At 48.5% G+C, this 26,018-nt stretch overlaps 1 protein-coding gene across 1 annotated transcript in view; it reads left to right on the top strand.

Moving 5' to 3' along the window:
* The window catches only part of MMP17 (matrix metallopeptidase 17), a 167,025-nt gene extending 141,535 nt beyond the window's left edge, over positions 1 to 25,490 (top strand). The window contains exons 5-10 of the mRNA XM_028709424.2: positions 6,149 to 6,325; positions 7,246 to 7,345; positions 11,687 to 11,769; positions 16,346 to 16,498; positions 22,165 to 22,422; positions 24,753 to 25,490. Coding sequence (XP_028565257.2) covers positions 6,149 to 6,325; positions 7,246 to 7,345; positions 11,687 to 11,769; positions 16,346 to 16,498; positions 22,165 to 22,422; positions 24,753 to 25,078 — 1,097 coding nt within the window. The 3' untranslated portion in view covers positions 25,079 to 25,490. The remainder of the gene's footprint in view (positions 1 to 6,148; positions 6,326 to 7,245; positions 7,346 to 11,686; positions 11,770 to 16,345; positions 16,499 to 22,164; positions 22,423 to 24,752) is intronic.
* The last annotated feature ends 528 nt before the right edge of the window (positions 25,491 to 26,018 follow it).

The raw sequence follows: 26,018 nt of genomic DNA, 5'->3' as shown, positions 1-26,018 counted from the left end.
AGTGGGGCGGCTGGGGCAGGTGTCCCCGCCCCCCCTCCCCACTTCGGAACAGCTTTCCAAAGTGGGGCGGCTGGGGCAGATGTCCCCGACCCCCCCTCCCCGCTTCGGAACAGCTTTCCGAAGTGGGGCGGCTGGGGCAGATGTCCCCGCCCCCCCTCCCCGCTTCGGAACAGCTTTCCGAAGTGGGGCGGCTGGGGCAGGTGTCCCCGCCCCCCTCCCCGCTTCGGAACAGCTTTCCGAAGTGGGGCGGCTGGGGCAGATGTCCCCGCCCCCCCTCCCCGCTTCGGAACAGCTTTCCGAAGTGGGGCGGCTGGGGCAGGTGTCCCCGCCCCCCCTCCCCGCTTCGGAACAGCTTTCCGAAGTGGGGCGGCTGGGGCAGGTGTCCCCGCCCCCCCTCCCCGCTTCGGAACAGCTTTCCGAAGTGGGGCGGCTGGGGCAGGTGTCCCCGCCCCCCCTCCCCGCTTCGGAACAGCTTTCCGAAGTGGGGCGGCTGGGGCAGGTGTCCCCGCCCCCCCTCCCCGCTTCGGAACAGCTTTCCGAAGTGGGGCGGCTGGGGCAGATGTCCCCGCCCCCCCTCCCCGCTTCGGAACAGCTTTCCGAAGTGGGGCGGCTGGGGCAGGTGTCCCCGCCCCCCCTCCCCGCTTCGGAACAGCTTTCCGAAGTGGGGCGGCTGGGGCAGATGTCCCCGCCCCCCCTCCCCGCTTCGGAACAGCTTTCCGAAGTGGGGCGGCTGGGGCAGATGTCCCCGCCCCCCCTCCCCGCTTCGGAACAGCTTTCCGAAGTGGGGCGGCTGGGGCAGGTGTCCCCGCCCCCCCTCCCCGCTTCGGAACAGCTTTCCGAAGTGGGGCGGCTGGGGCAGGTGTCCCCGCCCCCCCTCCCCGCTTCGGAACAGCTTTCCGAAGTGGGGCGGCTGGGGCAGGTGTCCCCACCCCCCCCTTCGGAACAGCGTTTTAAAATGCTGGGGGTCGGGAGCGAAGCGCTGCCGACCCCCAGCATTTTAAAATCTCCCCGTGTCCCGGGAAGATTTTAAAATGCTGGGGGTCGGGCTGCCGACCCCCAGCATTTTAAAACCTTCCCGGGACACGGGGAGATTTTAAAATGCAGGGGGTCGGCAGCGCTTCGCTCCCGACCCCCAGCATTTTAAAACCTCCCCGGGACACGGGGAGATTTTAAAATGCTGGGGGTCGGCAGCGCTTCGCTCCCGACCCCCAGCATTTTAAAACCTTCCCGGGACACGGGGAGATTTTAAAATGCAGGGGGTCGGCAGCGCTTCGCTCCCGACCCCCAGCATTTTAAAACCTCCCCGGGACACGGGGAGATTTTAAAATGCTGGGGGTCGGCAGCGCTTCGCTCCCGACCCCCAGCATTTTAAAACCTTCCCGGGACACGGGGAGATTTTAAAATGCTGGGGGTCGGCAGCGCTTCGCTCCCGACCCCCAGCATTTTAAAACCTCCCCGGGACAGAGACTTCTCTGCTGTCCCTTGGAGATTTTAAAATGCTGGGGGTCGGCAGCGAACGCTTCGCTCCCGCCCGCCAGCATTTTAAGATCGCCCCCGGCAGGCGGGGGGAAGGCAGGCGGGGGGGAGCAAAGACTTTTGCCCCCCGCCGGCCTTCAGAAGAGGTCCTCTTCTGAAGGCCGGCTGTGGGCGAAAGTCTTTGCTCCCGACCGCCAGCATTTCCCTATGGGCTTTCGTCTTGCGATGCAAGCCCATAGGGAAATTCGTCTTGCGAAGCGCCTCCAAAACAGAAAACCCTTTCGTCTTGCGGGTTTTCCGTCTTGCGAGGCATTCGTCTTGTGGGGTACCACTGTACTTGGCATTGTAGGGGAGGATATTAACAGACAGGACAGTAAATTGTTTTTATATGCAACAACAGCAGCAATAATATTATTGGCACAAAAATGGAAACAAGAAGAATTACTGATGAAAGAAGAGTGGCAAATGAAGTTAATGGACCATGCAGAACTAGATAAGATGGCAGGAAGGATTCAAAACCTGCGGGACCAGAGATTCTTAGAGGACTGGAGTAAATATTTGAATTATTTGAAAAGCAATTGTAATAAACAGATTACACTAGTAGGATTGCAAGAAGTTTTGTAAGGAGGATTTTGTGAAGACTATGAAAATAGTTATTAGTTAAGGACAATTAAAAGTAATAGAGAAATTAAGAAATGTAGATTAAGTGACAAAGACTGAAAAATCTTCAGATGCGGTTGATGGAAGTCTAAAACATTGTATAAGATAAGAAAATGTGTTAGATGACTGTTGGAAATGATTTGTGTGTGTATATATATATATATATATATGCAGGTTTTGGTGTCCTCGGGTATCTTCCCGTGTAAAAGTTGGGGTGTCTAGGCGACGTTTCGACGAGGTCTCACTCGTCATCTTCAGGCTGGTGCTTTCGGCTTCTTGTTACTGGAACAGAGCAGGATCTCAGTGTTTGAGTTCCTATAAATACTGTTGAGGAGGTGTGGCCTCCTATGTTCTGGGCAGAGAGGAAGTTCCCAGGCTAGTGTGCCTTTTCTTCTTTTGTTCCTTAATTGCTTGAGGGATATCTTGAGTGATTTCTTGAGTGATATCCTGAGTACCACTTAGGTGGGTCATTAGGTGTGGATTAGTTGCTAAAGCCTTTGTGCCTTGACCTCTTGAACTTTGTGAAGAGTTTTTCTGAGAAGATGGGTGTACTACATTTAGTTGTGCTCTGGCTTGGCTTCGTGTATAGGGGCGAGCTGTGGTTTTGTGGCCTGTGCCTGCTCTGTGAGCTTCGATGTTGTATCTCTCTTCACACAAGTGCCCATTAATGAAGCCTTGACAGCCATTCAAAACAAATACAATCCCCCCGAATACATCTTGGACCTGACCAACCACTGCCTAACCAACACGTACTTCATCCACAATGGACAAAGATACAAACAGATAGAAGGAGCACCTATGGGATCACCCCTCTCACCGGTCATCGCAAACCTGTACATGGAACACTTTGAAACCAATGCTTTAGACAAGTCAGAACACAAACCCAAACTTTGGCTCAGATATGTTGACGACACCTTTGTAATTTGGCCACACGGGAAGGAAAAACTGGACAGCTTCCTCACACATCTCAACAGCCTACACCCCAAAATACAATTCACTATGGAAATAGAAGCCAACAACCAACTTCTCTTTCTTGACGTCCTAATCTACAAAAAACCTGATGGCTCCTTAGGACACACTATCTACCGGAAAAAAACACACACCAACCGCTACTTACATGCACAATCACACCACCACCCTGCACAAATAAACTCCGTAGCCAAGACTCTCATCTCCAGAACCAAACGCCTGGCTGACAAAGACCACTTGACAACTGAGTTACAGAATCTCTCAAATGTGTTAATTGCCAATGGATACCAGCAAAACAGGGTTACGAAGCTAATCCAAAAAGAAACACCCCCCAAAAACCAAGACACAGAAGAAAACAATGGCATGGCCCTCCTTCCTTATATCAAGGGCACTACAGATAAAATTAGCAAAATCCTCCATAAACACAATATCAAAACAGCCTTTTGCGCCAACCAAAAAATAGCCAATATCCTCAGAAACCCCAAGGATAAAATCCAGTTGGAAAACCAAGGGGTCTATGAAATACCCTGCAAAGTCTGCCCAGCCACGTACATTGGACAAACAAACAGACGAATAAATGCACGTATCGCAGAACACAAGAATGCCGTCAAAAAAGAAGAAAAAACTTCCTCTCTCTTCCAACACATGAAAGAAACAGGACACGAAATTAATTTTGCAGATTCCAAATTGCTCTCTAACATGGAACATCACCACAAGAGAATAATCATGGAAGCCATCGAGATAGAGAAACACCCTCACAACATGAACAAACGTGACGACACATCCCGCTTGCCAGACATCTGGAAATTAGCCCTCCCCACAAAAACTGACACCAGATCCAGAGGCACACAGAACGCCATCACCAATCAACCACACCAGACCCAAACCCAGACCCTCTCCACAGATAAATTACAGACACCATCCAGTAGCCAAACCATGGTGGCACCTCCGGATGCTGCACCCCCCTGCAATCCCTACACAGATCTGGCTGGCACAGGCCACAAAACCACAGCTCGCCCCTATACACGAAGCCAAGCCAGAGCACAACTAAATGTAGTACACCCATCTTCTCAGAAAAACTCTTCACAAAGTTCAAGAGGTCAAGGCACAAAGGCTTTAGCAACTAATCCACACCTAATGACCCACCTAAGTGGTACTCAGGATATCACTCAAGAAATCACTCAAGATATCCCTCAAGCAATTAAGGAACAAAAGAAGAAAAGGCACACTAGCCTGGGAACTTCCTCTCTGCCCAGAACATAGGAGGCCACACCTCCTCAACAGTATTTATAGGAACTCAAACACTGAGATCCTGCTCTGTTCCAGTAACAAGAAGCCGAAAGCACCAGCCTGAAGATGACGAGTGAGACCTCGTCGAAACGTCGCCTAGACACCCCAACTTTTACACGGGAAGATACCCGAGGACACCAAAACCTGCATTCCTGTACCCGTGAAAATCTACGAAAGCATATATATATATATATATACACACACACACACACACACACACACACACACACACATATAGAAGACTTTTATAAGACATCTGAAGGCAGCCCTGTTTAGGGAAGTTTTTAATGTTTGATCATGTTTTTAATATTCTGTTGGGAGCCGCCCAGAGGGGCTGGGGAAACCCAGCCAGATGGGTGGGGTATAAATAAATTTATTATTATTAGTAGTAGTAGTAGTAGTAGTAGTATTAATTATAACTGGGAGGAGGTTGTCATTTTCTGTTTTTGTCCGAAGATTTAGGGCAGATAAAAGAAAGTACTTATTCATGCACCATATGGTCAAACCATGGAAATGAGTTCGCCAGGAGGTGGTGGAGGCTACCCACTTAGATGGCTTAGACATATTCATGGACTTGGGCAAATTCATGGAGGAGAGGGCTATCAATGGCTCCAAGAGATGTCAACTCTGCTCTGCTTGCACAGCTGGAGGCAGCAATGCTTTAAGTACCAGTTGCTGGAAGCCACAGGAGCATAGCTGTCAACGTTTCCCTTATTCCAAATAGGATTCCTCGCAAGAAAAGGGGAAAGTTGACAGCTATGCGCAGGAGGGGAGCGTTGCTCTTGTGCTCAGATCCTCCTTCCTGGTCTCCCAGGGGCATCTAGTTGGCTGCTCTGAGAATAGGATACTGAACTAGATGGGCCATTAGCCTGATATAGCAAGCTATTCTTTTTTATTAAAAAAAAAATTAATTCACGTTACAGTGGTACCTCTGGATGCAAACAGGATCCATTCTGGAGCCCCGTTTGCATCCTGAGTAGAACGCACCCCGCGTCTGCACATGCACGGGTCGCAATTCACCGCTTCTGCGCATGCGCGTGACATCATTTTGAGCGTCTGCGCATGCGTGAGCGGTGAAACCCAGAAGTAACCCGTTCCATTACTTCTGGGTCGCCATGGAGCGCAACCTGAAAATGCTCAACCTGAAGCATATTTAACCCGAGGTATGACTGTACATGTTAATTGTCATACACATTCAACATTGTATATAACATATATTATTTCTACAAATTCCCCACACCTAACCCTATAACCACCTCCCCTTTTACCCAAATACCCATGTGACTTCCTTCACCCACATGCGTGATATCCAACTTGTTACTTTAAAAAAAGAACAACTCTAATATTGTGTTCAGTTTTGTTCATTAGAATGATCATTCATCTATTAAAAACATAGCTTCTTAACTTAATGGGTTCAATCTATACTTATCCAGAGGTTTCTAATAGAATGATTTTGTACAATATATTCTTCAACACATTTCCATTCCTTTCTTAATTTTTCTTTTGATTGCATTCTGATTGGCGCTGTCATCTTTTTGCTTTTTTTGTATTCTAGATACCCTGCTGACGATTTTCTCTATATTTTACGCTGTTGCGTAAACAAACTCGGAGGGAAGGGAAAGAAGCCCCACTCTATTGTTTAAAATTGCATATTATTTGCAATGTGTGTGCTTGCAAAAGGAAGGGAAGGGCAATCAGTTATACATTTATTTACTTATTTGTGCATCTTTCCCTACCTCCATGTTATTTTCAGATACCCACGGGATGGATCTTTTTGCCGTGGCAGTCCACGAGTTTGGCCACGCCATTGGCTTGACCCACATCTCTGCCATAGAGTCAATCATGAGGCCGTACTACCAGGGCCCCGTCGGAGATCCCCTGAAGTATGACCTGCCTTACGATGACAAAGTCCGGATATGGCAACTCTATGGTGAGCCGGGTCTGTTTGTGCACATGTCAAGTTGGTTGGGTGAAGAATTGGTGTTGAGAAACCAGGAGGCATGGCTCCGTATCCCTGCGCAGCAGAGATGTCAGGCACTTGGAACTATAGGCTGGCAAGTATCATAGAATTGAAGAGTTGGAAGGGACCATGAGGGCTATCTAGTCCAACCCCCTGCAATGCAGGAATCTTGTGTCCTATGTGGGGCTTGAACTCACAACCCAGAGATTAAGAGTCTCGTGCTCTACCGACTGAGCTATCCTCACTGTGGGTGGAGCAGAGGGAATAGCCTGGTAGCTATCTTCAATTATGAATGGCCCAGACTGGAGGAGCATAGCAGATCTAGAAGGTTTATATAGCAGCCAGTGGCATGCCATTGGCTCATTGGCATCACCTGACACAGCCAAGAGGATTCCGCACTGATCTGATATTTATACACCACCCTGTTATTTTCAGGCACCCATATGATAGACCTCTTTGCTGTTGTGGTCCATGAGTTGGCCCACACTCTTGGCTCAACCCAACCCTAAACTGCTTGCAATTCCATGCTCCAGTCACTAGGAGGTGGTACAGAGAGCAGGCAGAATGCAATCAACACCTCACCAATAAGGCTTGCAGCCTGGGCTCTGTGGCATTTGATAGGATAACAAATTTCCTCCAGCCTCTGGGTTTGGGGTTTTTTTGTTTTGAGTTTTTGCATTTCCTTCTTTTTCCATTTGAAGGGTACCTGCCCCCAGAAAAATTCAGCTGGAGAACAGGGTTTCATGCTTTTATGGTGAGGCTGGGGACCTACCAGCCCATGGAAAGCTTGGCTGGGCAGTCTGTCTTCTTGCCTGACCTCTCTCTACTTCTGCCCCAAGATGGATAAGCCACCCCTTGCTGGTCTAATTCATCCTTGTCTTTGCATGCAGGGGTCAGGGAGTCTGTGTCCCCAACAGCCAAACCTGAAATATCGAAAACAGAGGACCACCCCATCTTGCCAGACTTACCGGAGAATCGCTCCACTGTTCCGTAAGTTGAGTTCAGGAGTCAACAACCCATCCTCATCTTCTTCGGTGGAAAAGAAGCAAGCGTAGGGCACAGAACTGGAATTCTCAAATCAAACTTTGAGTTTGAAGTACAGGAGTGGGAGTTCCAAAATCCACATTTGCAAACACTGAAATTCTGAATTTCGAACTAAATTTGAACCTGCTCCCGGGGATTGAACCTGGGACCATCTGCATGTAGAGCAGATGTGCTACCACTAAGCTACAGCTCTTCCCGGCTATTCAAGTAGGCTCCCTGCGTGATGAAGAACCCAGCTCTCATCCTCCCCCTTGAACGATAGAAATCATGTGGGTGGGAGGCAAGAGAAGGAGTGAGCAGGTTCACTCAGGAGGCATATGAGCATGGTATGGGAGCCCATTTTGCCTAGAAAGTGAGGTATAAACAAAATAATTACATCTGAACCCACCTCTCTCCAGCTGATGTGGTATCTGAGTGCCTTCTAGACAAGACTTCCCCAACTTGGTGCCCTCCAGATGTTTCAGATGACAATTCCCACCAGCCCCAGTCAGCATGACCAGTGACTAGAGGTGATGAGAGCTGAAGTCCAAAACATCTGGAGGGCATCAGGTTGGAGAAGACCGCCTGGACCATTGATAGGCATCCTTTGAAATGATAGTTAGTCTATGTAGGCTCATGAGCTACTTTTATTCTCCATGCAGTGGTCTGAAAAATATATGGGTACCTATTGCTAAACTTAGAAACATTGAAAGCTGGCTTAATATGAGTCAGACCTTTGGTCTATCTAGCTCAATATTGCCCACACTGACTGGCAGTGGCTCCCCTGGGTTTCAGAAAGAGGGCTCCCCCAGCATGAGTTGGAGATGCCAGGGATTGAACTTGGGAGCTTGTGCACCCAAAGCAGATGCTCTCCCACTGACCTATGGTCCTTCCCCACCCATGCTACTATTTTGCTACTCTTGTTCTATCTCCTGGCTCTTCTTTCCTGTGGAAACCAGAGTCTACCCTTTCAATAACTCCAGCAGGTTGGAGAGAAGTTCAGCTCCCTCTCCTTGCCCTCAAGTCACCTTGTATCACAGCAGCTTACTCAGCACGACAGGGAAAACTCGTCCGCCATCACTCTCGGGGGAACTCGCCATACATGAAATTTTAATCAGTGCCCTCCCTCACCTGAAATTTGCACAATCTCTCCGCTCGCACAGTTTCACTTGGTGGCTGAAAGGCTGGCACAATTTTGAAGGGCTCAAATAAATCTAGGGGGAGGTATTGGTGTTTATTTGTGGGGAGGGGGTTCAATAAACGTACTCGGAAACTTGGGAGGAAGTGATCGTGTCTTTCTGGGTTTCACAAGAGGAAAGGGAAAGCTGAGTGTAATCTGACACACACTCTGGACTTTAAGAAGGCCAATTTCAAAAAGCTTAAGGAGATATTGAGTGACGTCCCATGGTCAGAAATACTCAAAGACAAAAGAGTCCAAGATGGATGGGAGTTTCTAAACGGAGAAATATTGAAGGCCCAAATGCAGACAGCTCCAACAAGAAAAAAAGTGGATCTAAAGAAACCTGTGTGAATGAATAAGGAGCTTACAGATGAGCTAAGAAGGGCATGCATAAGAAGTGGAAGGGGAAATCACAAAGGAGGAGTTTACACAAGTAGCCAACGGTTGCAGGGGAAGGTCAGGCTGGCTAAAGCTCAGAATGAGCTCAGGCCTGCAAGAGAGGTTAAAAATATTTTTAAAGGGTTTATTCGGCTATGTCTGAAGCAAAGAAGAAGAAGAAGCAAATGGTAAGTCTTCTGCGTTGAGAAGAGTGGTAATGGCGCCCCCCAGAGGGGTGTCAGAACTGAATTCCCGTGAGTTCTCCCTGGAAAAAAGCCCTGCACAAGCTGGAAGGTGTGCAGAAGAGGGCAACTGAGATGATCAAGGGTCTGGAAACCAAGCCTTATGAGGAGCGGACGAAGGAGCTGGGTAGCCATCTTCAAATATCTCAAGGGCTTGGAAGAGAGGACAAGCTTGTTTTCTCCTGCTCTGGAGGGTAGGACTCGAAGCAGTGGCTTCAAGCTACAAGAAAGAAGATTCTGACTAAACGTACGGAAAATCGTCAGTGGAATGGTCTCCCTCGGGATGTTGTGGGTTCTCTGTCCTTGGAGGTTTTTAAGCAGAGGTTGGATGGCCAACTGTCATGGATGCTTTAGCTGAGATTCCTGCATTGCAGGGGGTTGGACTAGATGACCCTTGGGGTCCCTTCCAACTCTACGGTTCTATGATTCTTGTGTGTCATGTGGGATTCTCCAAAGATCATAAGAGATAGGGCAATGGAGGCTGGTCTATTGGTGTGAATTGGGCCCTGCCTCACCAGCCTTAGTTTGCGCCCAACCAGTCCCCTAGTACCTGCCTTCTTACTTACACCCAGCCAGAGGCACCGAGTTGCACACAACATTGCAGGGGGCTGTCACGCATGTGCTGGGCCCGGGGGTTAACCTGAGCAACACGGTCCAGGTCTAGTCCCGAATTCAAGGATTCCGTGAGGAGTCAGTCCGACAGGGCCCAGGCAGGACACAAGGCAGGAAACCAGGCTAGGTCAGGCGCAGGGTCTCAGACAGTTTCTATCAAACAGCAGTGTTGCTCCCGCAACCTGAGGCAGGGTCCGACAGCCTTTTATCTTTGTCGGGGTAATGGCCGCTCTTGATCCCCTGGTGACTCACCTCCCTGTTTTGCCTAAAGGTGAGCACTCCTCCTGTGAGTACTCAGGTCTCTCCTTCTCTCAGACCTTAGTCTCTGAAGCTTGGGAGACATCAGGGGATGACTAGACCAAGGGGCCGCCTCAGCCTCCCCTGACCAAACTGGTAGTGGAGCAGCTATAAGTGATGGCCCAGAAAAAGGCAACGAGGTAATCCCTGCATCTGGAGCCAGGGCAGACTCAGGCCCCTCACTCGGCCCAGCTGGTGCTTGTTGCTGGGGAACCTGTGCAGACTGGGGCTCTTCAGAATCAGGCCCCAGACTTGGTCCAGATGCCGCCTGAGGCAAAGGATCCGGTGCGGACTGAGACTCCTCTGCTTCCGAGTCTGAGCCCGAGTCTCAGGCCATCACACATGTGTTACATCACACACACCTGGCACCAGCACGCAGGGATCCTCAGAGGGATGCGCCAGAGTGCTGGACCTTCAGTGGATATGTGACAATACACATTGCATGTGCCAATGGAGGAGGTTGGCAGGCGGGAAGGCCAACCTTTGGGAGCTGCCTCCTCCACCCTCTCAACATTGAGGGAGCCTGGCCCCTTGCCCAGAGATTTTGAGGGGTCTGAAGACACCTCGGTCACCTGGAGCTGGCCTGTGAGCTTCCTCCTCCTTCATCTCAGTGTTGCCCTTGTAGAACTCAAGGAGGAGAACGCTGACAAAAGTAGAATAAATTGGCTCCATCTGTCATTGGCTCTGGCTCCATCTACTGTTGAGGCTCCCTGCTTTCTGCCTTACCCATTTTCAGGGGGACCAGCTGCCTTTGGGAAGGAAGCTTGGCAAGGACCTTCTCTGCAGAGGTAGTCCATCAGCACCACCTCAGATATTTCAGCTGAAAGAACTCCAAAGTATATTTGATCCAGACAAAGTCAAACCTTTCCCCACTGATTTCAGAATTACAGTGGTACCTCTGGATGCAAACGGGATCCGTTCTGGAGCCCCATTCACATCCTGAAGTGAACGTAAGACGCGTCTGCGCATGCGCAGGTCGCGTTTCGCCGCTTCCGTGCATGCGCATGATGTCATTTTGAGTGTCTGCACATGAGCGAGCAGCGAAACCTGAAAATATTTAAGCTGAAGCGTATTCATCCCAAGGTATGACTGTACATGTGTTGCTAAATCTCTTGCACTGGAACAGATGCGGATCCAAAGGGCGTAAATTGGGTATTAGATGTATAATGTCCAAAGTGGGCCACTGGGCAGCTTCTGGTAGACTAATTAGTGCACCATATCAGAAAAAGCTGAAAGGTGTTTCCCAGTGTCAGAATTGTGGATCTCTGGGACAAAGGATTTTTTATTTTATTTTTAAATCACAGCAACCTGATTTTTTTTATTATTTATTTATGAAGATGCCAGGGATTGAATTTCCTAGACCTGGTGTCCTTGGCTTTCTTGCAGTAGCAAGGAGAATGACCCTTATTTTCAGAGATAATCAAGAAACTAAAACGCATTTTTGAGTGCAATAAAGAAGTATTCCTCTGGGGGGCAGGGGGGAGCAAAAGCAACAACTGTGCCCTAGCTATTGACAGCTTTGGGTAGCCCTGCCTGATTGGACAGAACCTATGACATCACGAATGATAAGCAACACCATTTTGTTTTGTGTTCCATTAGGCTCAGAAGAGACGTGCCCAACAGATGCAACACGCATTTTGACGCAGTGGCTCAGATTCGAGGAGAGGCTTTCTTTTTCAAAGGTGAGCATGTGGCTCTTTTCCTTTAAAAAAAACAACAGCACGCTGCTGGGGTTTGCTTCCAGGCCATACTAGCTGAGGAACGATCATAGCAGGTTCAATGCTTGCCATCTCCAGGCAGGTCTGGGAGAAGCCCCTTGTCTCAAACCCTGGAGAGCCACTGCCAGTCAGTGTAAAAAAAAAAGTTAAGGTAAAGGACTCCTGGACAGTTAAGTCCAGTCAAAGGTGACTATGGGGTTGCGGTGCTCATCTCACTTTCAGGCTGAGGGAGCCGGCATTTGTCCACAGACAGCTTTCTGGGCTGAAGTGAAGGACATGAGGCAGGAGTTGGTACTGCAGGTGAGCTGCAAGCAAGCTGCCGGCCAGCTCTGTGGAGGCTCTTTTTATTGACACAATATGCAAACCCAGGCAGATACATTTTGGGCTGTGACCTTTACACATCTTCCAGTCCCTAGATTGTGGGGTGGTACAAAGCTATTTTGGCACCTGTTTCCACTGCGCCATTTTCCCCTTGCACAGTGTATGACAAAAGAGACAAAGGTCTCAGAGACAAAGGTCACAGACAGGACACCGCAGACTACTGAGACCACAAAAGTTTAGACAGAGGGCAAGATGTTCAGACAGCTATGGCTTTATCCCCCGCACCCCAAGGTCACACGTGCAGACAGCTGAGGCTGCCTGCGGGTGGGGAGTGTGCGCCACACCCAGTGATCATTCCTACACTGGGCCATGTTGCCAGCATGACTAAACCGCTTCTGGTGCAATGGAACACTGTGCCGGAAGCCAGAGTGCATGGAAATGCCGCTTACCTTCCTGCTGCAGTGGTACCTATTTATCTACTTGCACTGGCGTGCTTTCAAACTGCTAGGTTGGCAGGAGCTGGGACAGAGCAACGGGAGCTCACTCCATCACGGGGATTCGATCCGCTGACCTTCCGATCGGCAAGCCCAAGAGGCTCAGTGGTTTAGACCACAGCGCCACCTGCGTAGACAGCCCTGAGTAGAAGAATCAGTGGTCTGACTTGGTATGCATGTAGGGGCAGGGCTGGTGTGATAATGGCAACTTCTAGTGTGTGAGCCCTAAGCAAGGGTCACCCCTCTAGTCTCCGCCAGCTGTTGCCATAGATGAGCAAGGCAGAGGCAAGAGCTGCAGCAGCCACAGGAGCCCCACAGCAGTACCAGTGAGCCCTGCCAAGGCCCTGATGCTTGTTCTAGGATGCTGGCACCAGGCTAGATGAGGCCCCTTCCGCTCCTTCCCTAAGGCATCCGTCTCCCCAGCCTGAGACTCTGTTCAAGTCCCTGACACTCCAGCTATGTGTGCCTTAATGATGCAACCCATCTGGCATCACACTCTGCAACAGCTGCTCGCAAGACGTGTCCGGGAGTGAAAAAAGGAAGAGAAGCAGAGAAGCCTGGGTACAGCCTCGCCTTCGGTTGCTCTCCCGCGAGAGCTCTTGCGCAGTCAAAATTTGGAGAGTCTCCAATGGTTCCTTGGCTAAGATGCTTTCTGACTGCGAAAGCATTCGTTCCAAGCCACCTCTGCTTTCATTGTAGTCTTCTTTCTGATGACGACGATATATGATTATTAGGAGTAATGTTTTTGAATAAAATATTCTATTAAAAAAAAAAACAGCCACTACAAAAATTCACCTGTTTATAATTCTACAAACACTATCCAAATGCTAAATGCAAATCACGGAAAGGCAATCAACCTCATTCAATGTAAGACAACCCATTTGTTCTTTGTAACTTATCATGGTTCTTAAAAGAGATTAACTGAGCCAAGTATTTTAGATCTTATATATACTGTATATTAATCTCTTCCTGCCCCAATAACCTACATGGATGCATTGCCTCCAGTGTACTATCATTCTAATAGGATACTAGCAAGCGTCACTTTTCTATTGACTTGCTGACAGCCTGACATAACCCGTATTATATTTGTACGTTTTGCCGCCTGAACCGCCCCAATAATAATAATAATAATAATAATAATAATAATAATAATAATATCATCATTAGCAACAACTGTATCATCATATTTAGTATTTATGGAGTGTTCAGAACATTTCACGTTCAGTATTACAGTAGTAGCCCTTTGTCTTGGCGCTGACAGGCACGAAATATCCAGAGTGAGGAATATAATCTTCATTGTCAAGTTAGGGAAAGGCATATCCATCAGTCCTATGTCTCCCAACTTCTCCTAGATGTGCAGCCAATGAGGCAGTTGCCGCAACTAAAAGGCCTCACCCCTGACCTTGGCTTGTAATCTGCTTCTGCTCCTCCCTCTTCACTCCTCTTCTGGTCCTGGGAGACAGTGGGGCAGGAGAGGTGGGGTCAGGAGGAGGAGGAGGTGTGAAAGCCCTTGGCTCTATACCAGCCTGAGCTATCTCTCTCTCCTTCTGCACCTGTTCTTCATTCTCCAGTCCTGCACCTTCTCCTGTCTCTGACTCTCGTCTACCAGCTGTAACAGGCTCCTACGGATCACCGATCCCTTCTTCCAAGTCGGTCTCCAACCCCCACTTTTCCGGGTGCCCCACTCCTCAGCATTCAGCCACCACTCTTCTCAGTGTCCAGCCAGTTCCTGACATCCTTAGAGCAGCCATGTGAAATGGACAGCAGCACTATTAGCCCCATTTTGCAGACGGAGATGGTGAGGCCGGGAGATTGCTGGCTCCTCCTGGAGGAGGAATAATAAATGCCACCCACATAAATCTCACTTTGCAAGTGATGAAAGGACAGACCCATGTCCTGTGCGTCTTGAAATTGACCCAAGGGAGGCAATCAAAGAAAGGGCAGGGATACCCATCAGAAGAGTATGAAGTTAATAAATATTTTTTTAAAACTTTACAAAAAAAGGGAAAGAAAGGTCTTCTTCTGGAGGTTGGCAGCTTTTTAACTAGTCAGCGCCCTGCAGAGCTCCTCCTGGCGAGAGCCAGTGTGGTGTAGTGGTTAAGAGTGGTAGTCTCGTAATCTGAGGAACCAGGTTCGCTTTCCCTCTCCTCCACATGCAGCTGCTGGGTGACCTTGGGTTAGTCACACTTCTCTGAAGTCTCTCAGCCCCACTCACCTCACAGAGTGTTTGTTGTGGGGGAGGAAGGGAAAGGAGAATGTTAGCCGCTTTGAGACTCCTGAAAGGGAGTGAAAGGCGGGATATCAAATCCAAACTCTTCTTCTTCTGTCCTTCTCTATGAAGGAAAGAGCCTGAAACCTGGATTAGGTTATCCAGAAAAGAAACTGGGACCTTCTGCATGCAGACCATATTCTCTCCCGCTAAGCTACACTTCCCCTGTGTTCCTGACAGCATTTATGACAAATTAGCTTTGGAACACTTTGAACTTTGGGTGTTTAATACCTTTTCGGTGGGGGAGGCTAGGGAGGAACGATATGACCCGGCGATATTTCTCCCAGAAATATTGGGAAGCTGCCCTTTTTGTAGCAAAAGCTTCATTAGGGATGCAAAGAACATCTCGATCTAATTGCATGCATTTCCCATAAACATGCAAAGGGCACCCAATTCGAAGGCTGAGGTTTTAATTTTCCCGTCCTTTTTAAAAAGAAAAAAACCCACCATCTTCAAAGAATTTGTAATTGCTGCTATCCAGACTGCATTCCAATGCATTATTCATGCATCGGCCCGTGTCATATAAAACAAATATGCAAAGTGCTGCATAATTACCAGCTGATGAAATAAATCCTTACAACTGTATTTTTAAAAAGAAAAAAATTGAACCGCCCTGCAGATGTTGAAGAGCTTGGAGAGGGGGTCGTGGTGTGGGCTCCTCCCCCCCCCCTTTTTGCCTTCTGCACTATATTAGGCTAGGATCCAATTTTCTGAAAGACTACATCACCACCTGTTGGAATTGCAGAAGTCAGGAAGGAGCCAAGCCACCTTGAATACAGACTTGTAAGGGCCGTCTTGAGTTAGCAAAGCACTTCCCCGCCTCCCATGGGATTTTTGCTGCGTGTGCATCAAACAGGAGGCTACCCATGAGACTGCTAACAAAACCACAAAGGCTGTTCGGGCTCTGACCACAAGTTCCACAAGCTTCCTTCAACCAGCTGTTGTTCAGAGGGCTGCAAAAATAAAAATTTGTCAAGGGAGAAAAAGAAGTGCCCCTGGGGAAGAAAGAGTTGCATCTCTGGAATATACTCGGAGTCGAGTGTGGATTTCATGCTCTTTATTCAGCTCATAGTGGTGAGGAGGAATGGAAGTTTGCCCAAAATATCTGCTTTATATACATTATTTATACAATGGGCTGCATGTGATTGGCTAATTCTGGGATTCTCCTGTAGGCCAATCAGGTTGTGGATTCACTTCCACCTGGAGCTGGATTGGGTGGCTCCTGTGGACCAATCATACTGCTGCATTGTTCTAGGACCAATCAGACTGCTGCATTCTGAATCCTATTGTTCTAGGACCAATCAGACTGCTGCATTCTGAATCCTATTGTTCTAGGACCAATCAGACTGCTGCATTTTGGATCCTATTGTTCTAGGACCAATCAGACTGCTGCATTTTGGATCCTATTCAACTCAGTACATAACAATCTCCTACTAACCAATGCCTCTTCATCCAGGCAAATACTTCTGGAGACTGACTCGCAACAAACATCTGGTCTCCCTCCAGCCAGCTCAGATCCACCGTTTCTGGCGGGGGCTGCCTCTGAACCTGGACAGTGTGGATGCTGTTTATGAGAGAACCCACGACCACAAGATTGTGTTCTTCAAAGGTAAGAGAAAGCATTTGACACAGTTGTAGGTGACCCCCTCTTTGGCATTCCCAGATTCTTTGTCCCCCCACTGTGTTTAAGCCTCTTTGAGCCTCATCTCTAAGCTTTAGAGTACAGATTGCTCAGCTGGAAGAAAATTACTTGTCTCAAATGACAAGCTTTGGTTTGATTCCAGATGATCAAGCTGAACATCACTCTAGTAGTCTCCTGGGCTTTCCCAGCTGCATGTTGCTAATGTCTTGTGGTGAGCTGTGGCTCACCTGGGTAATTTTAGACTTTGGAATGCATGGTCTTGCAAGGAAGCCACTTTTTAGATCGGGGTGGAGAACCTGTGGCATTCCACACATTCACAGCATTCCAAATCCCATGGGCCTAGCCAATGGGAAGTGATGATGGGTGCTGGACTCCAACATCATCTCGAAGGCCACAGGTTCCCCACTCTAGCTTTAGATGGTAATGTTCATTACTTCATTTACTCCAAAATGCCCTCAAGTCCTGTCCTGAGAGCATCACTGTGGGGGCCAATAGTACTTGACATGGATTGATGACATCATTGGCTTGTGCTGGGTGTTGTCACCACATGCCTCCAGCCAACATTTCACCAACTCCTTCTGACTCTGGATGGGGGGGGAAATCTAAGTTTCACTTTCTTGTTTTTTCCCATCCTAAAACAATTTTGCCTAATCTACACATTTTCGCAAAACAATTTCCCCAGTGCAATGCAGTTTTGTATGCTATTTTTATTCATATATGCATTTTTGTGCACACTTTACTCCAGTACAGTGGTACCTCTGGATGTGAACAGGATCCATTCCGGAGCCCCGTTTGCATCCTGAAGCGAACGCAGGCCACGTCTGTGCATGCGCAGGTCGTGATTCACCGCTTCCGTGCGCGTGCATGACGTCATTTTGAGTGTCTGCACATGCGTGAGTGGTGAAACCCGGAAGTAACACGTTCCGTTACTTCCGGGTTGCCGCAGAGCGTAACCTGAAAACGCTCAACCTGAAGCATATTTAACCCGAGGTATGACTGTGCATATAGTTTTTTGTACACCTCATTATTTATGACAGGAGTGAGCCAATCAGTACATCACGCTGTTCAGGTTGGAGTTAACTCTTTATTAGCAAGAACACCATCTGCCCAGACTTGGTGGAGTGCCAGTCCTAATGAGCACAGCAGCTCGTCTCCAGTACGTCTTGCCCCATGGATAATAATAATAATAATAATAATAATAATAATAATAATAATTTATTATTTATACCCCGCCCATCTGGCTGGGCCTCCCCAGCCACTCTGGGCGGCTTCCAAAAAAATATTAAAATACTATAATACATCAAACATTAAAAGCTTCCCTAAACAGGGCTGCCTTCAGATGTCTTCTAAAAGTCTGGTAGTTGTTGTTCTCTTTGACATCTGGTGGGAGGGCGTTCCACAGGGAGGGCGCCACTGCTGAGAAGGCCCTCTGCCTGGTTCCCTGTAACTTGGCTTCTCGCAGTGAGGGAACTGCCAGAAGGCCCTTGGTGCTGGACCTCAGTGTCCAGGCAGAACGATGGGGGTGGAGACGCTCCTTCAGATATACTGGACTGAGGCCGTTTAGGGCTTTAAAGATCAGCACCAACACTTTGAATTGTGCTCGGAAACGTACTGGGAGCCAATGTAGGTCTTTCAAGACCGGTGTTATATGGTCTCAGCGGCCGCTCCCAGTCACCAGTCTAGCTGCCGCATTCTGAATTAGTTGCAGTTTCCGGGTCACCTTCAAAGGTAGCCCCACGTAGAGCGCATTGCAGTAGTCCAAGCGGGAGATAACCAGAGCATGCACCACTCTGGCAAGACAGTCCGCAGACAGATAGGGTCTCAGCCTACGTACCAGATGGAGCTGGTAAACAGCTGCCCTGGACACAGATTTGACCTGTGCCTCCATGGACAGCTGTGAGTCCAAAATGACTCCCAGGCTGTGCTCCTGGTCCTTCAGGGGCACAGTTACCCCACTCAGGACCAGGGAATCCTCCACACCTGCCCGCCTCCTGTCCCCCAAAAACAGTACTTCTGTCTTGTCAGGATTCAACCTCAATCTGTTAACCGCCATCCATCCTCCAACCGCCTCCAGACACTCACACAGGACCTTCACCGCCTTCACTGGTTCTGATTTAAAAGAGAGGTAGATCAGTTTCCGAGACTGAAAATCCCCACCTTCCCAAAGCCATCTAACTCCCCTCCGCTCCAGGGCTTTTCCCCAGCAATCAGAGACTGTTCCTGCCTGAAGTCAACCTTTCCTCCACCTTTTTCATGCCTCTTCTAGTTCCGGGAGACCAGTGAGAAAGGGAGCTTATCACAGCAGGAGGAGGAAACACCCATTACTCTTCACTAGTCTGACTCCTCTCTGCCTTTTGGGCTCCCTCCTCCCCAGCTTCAGCTTCTGCCTCCAATTCTGGACTTCTTTCTGCCACAGACTCTCCCTGCTCACTAAAACCTGTTTCATCTTCTTCTGCTACCTCCTCCTCCCAGTCCTCTTCTGCCTCTGACCACTCATCATCGCCCCACCACCAATCCCAGGACTCTGAACCTTCTTCCCTTGGGGGTTTCCCAGCTGGTTCCTTACACCATTTCTCTGCATCCACCAGCCCATGACACTTGGCTGTTGTTGTTTAGTCGTTTAGTCGTGTCCGACTCTTCGTGACCCCATGGACCAGAGCTCGCCAGGCACTTCTGTCTTCCACTGCCTCCCGCAGTTTGGTCAAACTCATGTTGGTAGCTTCAAGAACACTGTCCAACCATCTTGTCCTCTGTCATCCCCTTCTCCTTGTGCCCTCCATCTTTCCCAACATCAGGGTCTTTTCCAGGGAGTCTTCTCTTCTCATGAGGTGGCCAAAGTATTGGAGTCTCAGCTTTAGGATCTGTCCTTCTGGTGAGCACTCAGGGCTGATTTCCTTCAGAATGGATAGGTATGATCTTCTTGCAGTCCATGGGACTCTCAAGAGTCTCCTACAGCACCATAATTCAAAAGCATCAATTCTTCAACGATCAGCCTTCTTTATGGTCCAGGTCTCACTTCCACTTGGCTAGAGAACTGCATTGCAAAATTCAGAAAAGTGCAAGTTTCAAAGGACTGCTGCATTTTGGTTCATTTAGGAATCACACAGGTTTAAGTGCAAACTGAACCAAACTTCTCCTCCACCCCTCCTTCTGACCCAGACACCTTGTTCTGCCAGCATCTGAGAACGGCGGCTGGCAATTACACACAGGCTTGCCAATGTGTGCTCCACTGCTAAGTGAACTCCCCGCAGTTCACTCACCTAGAAAGCCTCTGCGTAAAGTCACTGACACAATAAGAAATTGCATCTTTGTCTTCTTCCCCTTGAAATCAGATGGCATGGCAGGAGTTGACGGGGAGAGGGATTAGTCCTCTTTATTGGAAACACGACACAAACATGGAATTATACATGTGTCAAAGATATTGTTAGGAGAGCCTGGTCTTGGCTCGTTGACTGAGCAATGCTGCCCTCCACTGGCTAATCGGGAAAGGACAGCCACAACCAGCAAGAACTGAAAGGCAAAACACACACAGCCTTGGGAAGTCTCCTCGGTCCCCAACCAACCAAAACAGTGGAAGGGGACAGAGATTGCTTTCTCCTCCTTTCCCCCACACCAGACAATACTGTAGTCCAGCAGTTCTCAATCTGTGGGTCCCCAGATGTTGTTGGACTACAACTCCCATCATCCCTGAGCTCTGGCCTTGCTAGCTGGGGGTGATGGGAGTTGTAGTTCAACAACATCTGGGGAATCCACAGGTTGAGAAAGGCTGCTGTCATCTTAGCCTTAGTCTATGCAGGTAGGAAGGAGGTGTTCTTTGCTAGATTAACAACTCCAAAATCTCCCGCTAATAATCTAAGTAAGAGGCTCAGCATTTTAATTTACAGCAGCCCTACCTGACCTTGAGTCCTCCAGACGTCCCCAAGTTGTCTAGGTAGACTCTGCTTACCTTACAGCAGGGCTAGAGAGTTGGACTCCAACTCCCATCAGCCTCAGTCAGCATGGCCCCTGGTCAGGGAGGATGGGAGTTGTAGTCCAACAACATTTGGAGGCCCATAGGTTTCTCATTTCCATCTCAATGCATTTATCTCACAGGGTGGCCATTAAGCGAGTTGGGAACATTCTTCCAGATAATGGGCTTGTTTGGAACAAGCCTAGGCTTCCCTTGACTGCAAGGCCGAGATTGAAAAGCTTTGCTTCCATTTCTGAGTTGCCACAGTTTGCCATGTCATTTGAATCTGGACGATAAACTATGGTTAGTTAGTGAAAACAAGACAAGCCATTGTTTATGAAGCTGGTATTAAGGATGTTTAAGATTAACCACAGTTTAGGACAAAGTGCTAAGTTGCAGCTAATGGATAACCATAGCAGAAACTTCTGATCTCCTCCTTTGTAGCTGCAGGAAACAGAGATGGAAAGTGGGGTCCTGTGGAGAGGCTAAACCATGGTCTAGCATTATGCCCAAATGCAGTTACTATAAATTCTAAAATATTGCTGTGGAGGAAGACACACTGTAGAAACTCATTAGAGGACATACGCTTAGTTCCTCAAGCCTTCCCGAACTTAGCACCCCCTAGATGCTGTTGGACTTCCATCAGCCATAGCCAGAATGACCATTTGGTCAGAGAAGATGGGCTTTGTAGTCCAGCAACATCTAGAAGGCACCAAGTTGGGAAAGGCTGAGCTCATTTTATTTAACCATTTTATATATCACTTGCTTGTACAAAAAACCTCCAAGTGCTTAAAAAACTTATTTTTAATTAAAATTGTGATTGAAAGAGTTAGAAACAGGAAGTTAGGAATTCAAAATATAATTTAAATAAAAAATAACCAAAGACAGATTAAAACATATATGGATAGGCTTGCCTGAATAAAAATGGTTTTGGCAGGTGTTATAAAGTGTACACTGAAGGTGACTGCTTGATGTCAATTGGCAGGGAGTTCCAAAGAGTAGATGCCTCCTTACAAGTGTGAAATGGACATTGCGTGGCACTTGTAGCAGTCCAGTTCTGCAGATTGATGCAGCTGAGTGGACATATAAGAGTAAGGTGATGCTTCTAGTTTTACCATACCTACAGCCTGAGTCAGTTAAATTGAAAAGATCACTCACAGTTTTTGGAGCTCAAAGGCTTTATTCATGCAGGAACTATCTGCACAATGAGTGGCTGAGGAGAGAAACAGCATAGTTCTTCTCTGTAGAGAACAGCAAACGAAATAGTTCAGCTTCTAGGGTTGAAGTTAACTTAGAGAGACTTTCAAACAAGTGCTTGCTGGATTGCTAGACAATGAGTGCCCTCTTGTGGTTTAAACTCACATATGCATTAACTAGAAGCTCGTGAGAAGGGAACATGTTTGCCTTCATGCACCAGTAAGGATGTCTTCCCCCTGGCCAATAAAAAAAACACACAACATCAGTAGAAAAGCACAAACATATGCACACATCCTCATAAAAACAGACTCCTCAGCAAGTGGTGTGTGTGCGCGTGCATGTGCTTAACTTTTGGGCATTTGCTGCTCCTGGAGTGTTGTGAACTCAGACCTAAAGACTGCCACAGCCTCTCTCTTTTTTAGAAGCTAGCTCTGTGCTATGAAGCAGGAATGACATTGCTACCTACCTGTCTGTTTCTTCTCCCCAGGGGACAGATACTGGGTCTTCAAGGACAATAACGTGGAGGAAGGTTACCCCCGGCCCATCTCGGATTTTGGCTTGCCGCCGGGAGGCATCGACGCCGCATTTTCCTGGGCCCAGAATGACAAGACTTATTTCTTTAAGGACACTCTCTACTGGTGCTATGATGACCACGAGCGGAGGATGGATCCTGGCTATCCTTTGGAGACCATGTTGTGGAAGGGGGTCCCCAGTGGGCTGGATGATGCCACGCGGTGGTCCGACGGTAAGTGTTAAGCACTGGATCAAATGGGAGGGGGGAGGGGCTATACACGAAGCTGGCGAGGCTTCACCCTGTGCTCAGAATGCTACAATATAAAGGCCAGAACGAGTGTATGTGCCTCCCAACTTGTATTTAATAATTAAAATAATTAACACCGTGTAACTAGCTGCACACGCAAACCTCTTGATGGCCTAATTGTTTTGATCCATGGATGCATGAAATGGCCGGCTGTCCATAGGATGCCAGGTTAAATGGTGGCAACCCTAGTATGAGGGAGAATAATTGTGCAATGGAACCTATGAAGTACAGTCACCTCATGTTGCGTCTGCTTCAGGTTGTGTTTTTCGGGTTGCGGACTGCCAAAACCTGGAAGTACCGGAACAGGTTACTTCCGGGTTTCGGCAGTCACACATGCACAGAAGTGCTAAATCACGCTTTGCGCACGCACAGAAGCGCCAAATCGCAACCCGCGCATTTGCAGACGCACAGATGCAGGTTGCAAAAGCTGCGGGTTACAAACACGCATTCCGCATGGATCACGTTCGCAACCCGAGCGTCCACTGTATGTGTCTATCTGCCTTTAGTTTGCAAATTCAAACTCAAATTGAAAAATCTGCAATATTTCAAATACAGTGGTGCCTCGCAAGACGAAATTAATCCGTTCCGCGAGTCTCTTCGTCTTGCGGTTTTTTCGTCTTGCGAAGCATGGCTATTAGCAGCTTAGTGGCTTAGCGGCTATTAGCAGCTTAGCGGCTATTAACGGCTTAGCGGCTGAGCGGCTATTAACGGCTTAGCGGCTTTAAGAAAAAGGAAACAAACTCGCAAGAACCCGCAAGACGTTTCATCTTGCGAAGCAAGCCCATAGGGAAATTCGTCTTGCGAAGCACCTCAAAAAACGGAAAACCCTTTCGTCTAGCGAGTTTTTCGTCTTGCGAGGCATTCGTCTTGCGGGGCACTACTGTATGCATGCAGGGCCTACAACAAAAGGTTGCCCCATGGAACACATCTATGCAGGGTACCGGCCATGCCCATTGCCAGGATACTGCATTCCGTTCCCCCTCTCAAGGGTCAACCAACATTCTGTCCTTCATGCTCAGCCCCTTAACTTTCTCCCCACCCAGAGGTCAGCTAGCATTCTGTGGCTACTGAGCATGTTCATAGGCATCTGGGCGGCCAATGTGAGAACAAGATGTTGGACTAGATGGGCCTTTGGCCTGATCCAGTAGGACTCTTCTTAATTTCCATATACTCTACCATTTAGCTTATTATTGTCTATAGCAGCCTTTCCCAACCTCGGGTCCCCAGTAGTTGTTGGACTACAACTCCTATCATCCCTGACCACTGGTCCTGATAGCTAGGGGTGATGAGAGTTGTTACCCAACATCTGAGGACCTAAGGCTGGTCCAAATTGACTAGTAGCATCTCTCTAAGGTTTCAGACAGATGTGCCACCCAGCCCTGCCCAGATATGCCAGGGGCCTTCTGCACACAAGGCTACTGCCCTTTCACTGAAAAGACAGTAAGATTCCAGTCCGCATGTTTCTGAGAAAAGGGAATGAATGAATAGGGACAAGGGAAGAGGACTCTGCTTGAGTCTTCCTTGTGGACTTCTCATAGGCATCTGGTTGTCCTCTGCAAGAACAGGAGACCAGACTAGATGAATCAGGTCCAGCAAGTGGCATGGACTTGTTGGATGCAGAGAGGAGTGATGGGAGGAACCAGTTGGGGAACCATGAAGGGAAGAAAGCTCAGAGCCCGGGGAGCGGTGGTGGGACAATGATGAGTGGTCAGAGGGAGAAGACCAGGAAGAGGAGGTATTGGAAGCTAAAGGGGTAACAGGGCTCAGTGAGCTGGGGGAGTATGTGGCAGACAGCAGTCGAGAATCAGAGGCAGAAGCTGAAGCAGGCAAGTGGGAGGAGGGAGGTCAAGAGGCAGAAATGAATCAGGCTAATGAAGAGTCACAAGTGTCCCTCCTCCTGCTGCATCAGGCCCCCTCTCCCTCTGACTCCCAAAACCAGGAGGGGGTGAAATGGGTGGAGCAAAGACAGACTGCACTCAGGCACAGTCTCTGACTGCTTGGAAGAAGCCCTGGAGGGGAGGAGACATAGATGGCTGTAGGAAGGCAGACTTCTAATCTCAGCAACTGATTTCATGGCGTAGGACCTACAGGGTATGAGCTGCTGTGCTCATTAGGACTGAAACCCAGCCGAGTCTGTGAAAATCATGTTCTTCTAATAAAGAGTTAACTCCAGCTTTGAACTGTGTGATGTACTGACTGTCTTGCTCCGTGACAGATAGGCTCTTCTCAGGTTCCCCTTTTGCTTCCTTTTCCAGGGGCAACCTACTTCTTCAAGGGAAAAGAATACTGGAAAGTCATGGACAGTGACTTGGAAGCTGAGCCCGGTTACCCACAATCCATTGCCAGAGACTGGCTGGTGTGCAGCGACATGCAGGCGGATTCGCCTGAGCCGGCCGAGAGCAGCAGGACAGGGGGCCGGTCCAGACAGGGGCACCACGACGAGAGCCGCTCCGAGAGCGAAGTCTGCTCCTGCACGTCTTCCTCTCCCGGGTGGCCCTTATCCGGCTCAGCTCTCAGACTCTGCGTAGGCCTCGCCTTGGCCAGCCTTTGGACAGCGGCACAGCTTCAGAGATCACTATGACAGAGGGTGTCAGGTGGACCAGAACATACCGCAGCAATTCAGGGATGCAAATAAAAGGGATGAAATAGTTTTTTTAGAAATAAAGCAAAACAAAGAACAAAATCACAGGATGCAACACGCCGTTAAAATGAGCGACACAGTTAACATTCCTAGGAACGTGAAGGAAAATGTTTCAGATTCTCCATGAGAAGTGAACAGGCTCTATTTTATTTTATTTCCCCTTTCTGGTTATTTTTGTAAAAAAAAATATGAAAAAAAGAATAATGTTATTTTAAGTTAATGAGCTTTGACAGCAGCATCTGTGGGTTTCTCACTCCCCGACCATCCTTGTCTCCTCACTTCCTTGTCCCACCACACCGCCCCCTCCCCCCCCCCAAAAAAAGAATAAAGACTCTCATCTTGCCATCGGAAATATTCCTTAGAGGTCTATATTGCTTTGGACATTTGAAAGACAGCAAGAAGGAAAGTGCTGTCGGTTATAGTGGGCAGAGGCGGGAGGCGAAAAGCTGGGTACGTTGGTGGCCGATTCTGTTTGCATGGTAATCGTGAAAAGGAAAGGGAAAAAGGCACCATTACAAAAATGTGGTTGTGGTTCCACGTGTGGAGGACTGAGACCAAAAATCCAGCCCTGGCACATCTGTTTCAGAAAGTGGCGACGTCCTCAAAGGCTCCTATCACAGATGCAGCTGGCGGAGGGCCACAGCTCAGCGGTAGGATATCTGCTTTGAGTGCAGAAGCCCACAGGCGTCTTCAGGTGCGACTGGGAATCCTGCAACCAGTGCATCCCCAACTCTGGCTTGTGAAGCTGTGCATGCGTTATCGTGGCCACAGTTCACACCTACCCTGTGCTTTCCTGAGAAACCCTGCATTTTGATGTGTTTTGATTTGAAAACGTAAAGCTATCTAGACAGAGCCATCTCTGCCCACTCAGAAACACATG

Source organism: Podarcis muralis, chromosome 16, assembly GCF_964188315.1.
Source record: "Podarcis muralis chromosome 16, rPodMur119.hap1.1, whole genome shotgun sequence".
NCBI lineage: Eukaryota > Metazoa > Chordata > Lepidosauria > Squamata > Lacertidae > Podarcis > Podarcis muralis.
This window is presented reverse-complemented; position numbering and strand designations above follow the sequence as displayed.